The following is a 2,134-nucleotide window of genomic DNA, read 5'->3' on the forward strand; positions in this document are numbered from 1 at the left end:
TTTTTGGAATGATTCAAAAGTTTTTCTGTTTCAATGTTTTATTAAAATGTAACAAAGCTGTTAAGTGGAATGAGTTATTTCTGTACCCTGGATTTGACTTTTCCCAGAAATGGGAAGTTGAAAATTATGTGATCTGGACCTCCAAAGGTTTGATGAACAAAGTTGGGAAAGACTTAACCTAGTTAATTTACTTACCTGAAACAGAATAATCAAAAAGATGTGCTGTTTGGCTATAATATCATTAAAACAAACTGTTTTGTGTATATATTTTAAACAGTTAAGTCAGAATGATTGTTTCATATTTATTAACTTAAATACAGAGTACTTGGGGTGTGAAGACTGTGATAAAAGTGTCATTTTTTCACACCAATGTGACCCAAGACAAGATTTTTTTTTTATCAGATAAGATCCGAAACTGCCATCTCAACCTATAAACTCACCAGACGACTGAATAGTGAGGTTAAAGTTTAAAGAAGATGTAGGGTAATTTTCCCATAGACCTCAACACAATCGGACTGTTTTGCAAGCAGATGAGACTCCCCCTGCTGGCCATTAGAAAAATTATAGCTCCTACACTGTTCTCCCATTCGACAACCACAGGATACGTCCGTCTTTGGTGGGGACAAAAACAGACAGCAGGCGGCAGTGAAGGTCGACTTTACCGACTTTATTTCTGAGTGTGACATGAATCAAAATTTCACCACAGACAGACGAATCATCACAAGCTGAAGTACAGGAACACAACGAGAACGTATTGATCACATAGCTGATGAGCCATTGCCAAGGTTATTACCACTTTCCACCATCTCTCCATCTTTTTTGAAGGAAAGAAGCTCGATTTAATGGCGAACCTGTAACAATGTAACCACATTACAGTAATGAAGAGTCTAACTACAAGCCCCAGAGACCATTGCAGTAGATTATCAGCCAATCGGAGAGCTTGAGAAAGAAGTTTCTTTTCACAAATTTGATTCAGGTGAATTTTTAGATTTTGGTTCATTGAATGTGCTGGAACAATGCCTGCTGAGGCTCATGGGAAATGTAGTGTTTTAAAGAGTCGCACAAACAGAACCGTTTTATCCTTTTCCATCTGTTTGACATTTCTCCTCATTTTTACAACAAACAACTTGATAAATGTTCACGAAAGCAGCAGGAACAAATGAAAAAGATGCACAAATAAAAACCTGAATGACAACGTATACTCTTTTCTCTGCTCCTTACTCCCTCATGTACTCCAGAATCTGATCAACCAATATTTGTGGGTCGTAGTTCAGAGCAGCTCTCCTCCGGCGCCTACGACTCCCATGATTCAGTTCCTCTGCGTCACCTGTTGACGTAGTGTCGATGCGTTTCATCCTCTGCAGCCCGACCACCTGGGGGTGCAGCTTCTCTCCTTGCTCCTCTCCGTCGTAATCCTCCAGCCTCTTCACCCTGAGGAGGGGAGGGTCGTTGCTAGGTGAAGGGGGAGCCAGATCGTCAAGAGAACGGCGGGTTCTTCTGTGGGCGGAGCTAACAGGCTCAGGTGCTTTCGCTGACAGGTCCCTCTTCGCTCTGCGACCAGAGGAGGCGACCGAGGCACCGTTAGGACCGATGCTGGAGAGTATCCCAGCAACCATCCGCCTAAGGAGGGAATACATGGCCATCTTGAATTTATTATTATTATTATTGATAATATTATTAAACAAAATAAGTAAGCAATTTATTAATAAATCATACTATTAATTTACATCATAAAATAAAGAGTCGGTGGTTCAGCAGCTGTGGGCACATCATTGGATCAGTAAGTTCAGTTTTACATTTTCTAATAAGTATAAAACTGAAACAAGTCAAATGAAGACACATAATTAATAATAACATTTCTGATATTAGTTCCCAAATGGTCTTCAGGGAAGTCAAAGTGTGCCTTTAGATTTTTTTGCTTTTTGCCTTGACATGTGTCAAAAAAAAAAAAAAAGATTGAAAAACACGAAATACATCCTCTGGATTGTCACAATCAGATCCCTGATGTACTAAAAATAAAAATAAACAATATCTACTAAATATCATAGAGATTAACACAATTCAGCGCTACATGCATCATGTTTTAAGTTAGTTTTCAAAGTGTGTCTTTCAGAGAGCAGTGCAGTTTAGGACC

At 39.2% G+C, this 2,134-nt stretch overlaps 1 protein-coding gene across 1 annotated transcript in view; it reads right to left on the reverse strand.

Moving 5' to 3' along the window:
* Positions 1 to 646: 646 nt before the first annotated feature.
* The window catches only part of pcsk1nl (proprotein convertase subtilisin/kexin type 1 inhibitor, like), a 9,350-nt gene continuing 7,862 nt past the window's right edge, over positions 647 to 2,134 (reverse strand). Inside the window, exon 5 of the mRNA XM_005748000.2 lies at positions 647 to 1,620. Within this exon, the coding sequence (XP_005748057.1) occupies positions 1,218 to 1,620 (403 nt within the window). The 3' untranslated portion in view covers positions 647 to 1,217. The remainder of the gene's footprint in view (positions 1,621 to 2,134) is intronic.

This window comes from Pundamilia nyererei, unplaced genomic scaffold (genome assembly GCF_000239375.1).
Source record: "Pundamilia nyererei isolate P.nyererei 1_Seehausen unplaced genomic scaffold, PunNye1.0 scaffold00210, whole genome shotgun sequence".
Taxonomy (NCBI): Eukaryota; Metazoa; Chordata; class Actinopteri; order Cichliformes; family Cichlidae; genus Pundamilia; species Pundamilia nyererei.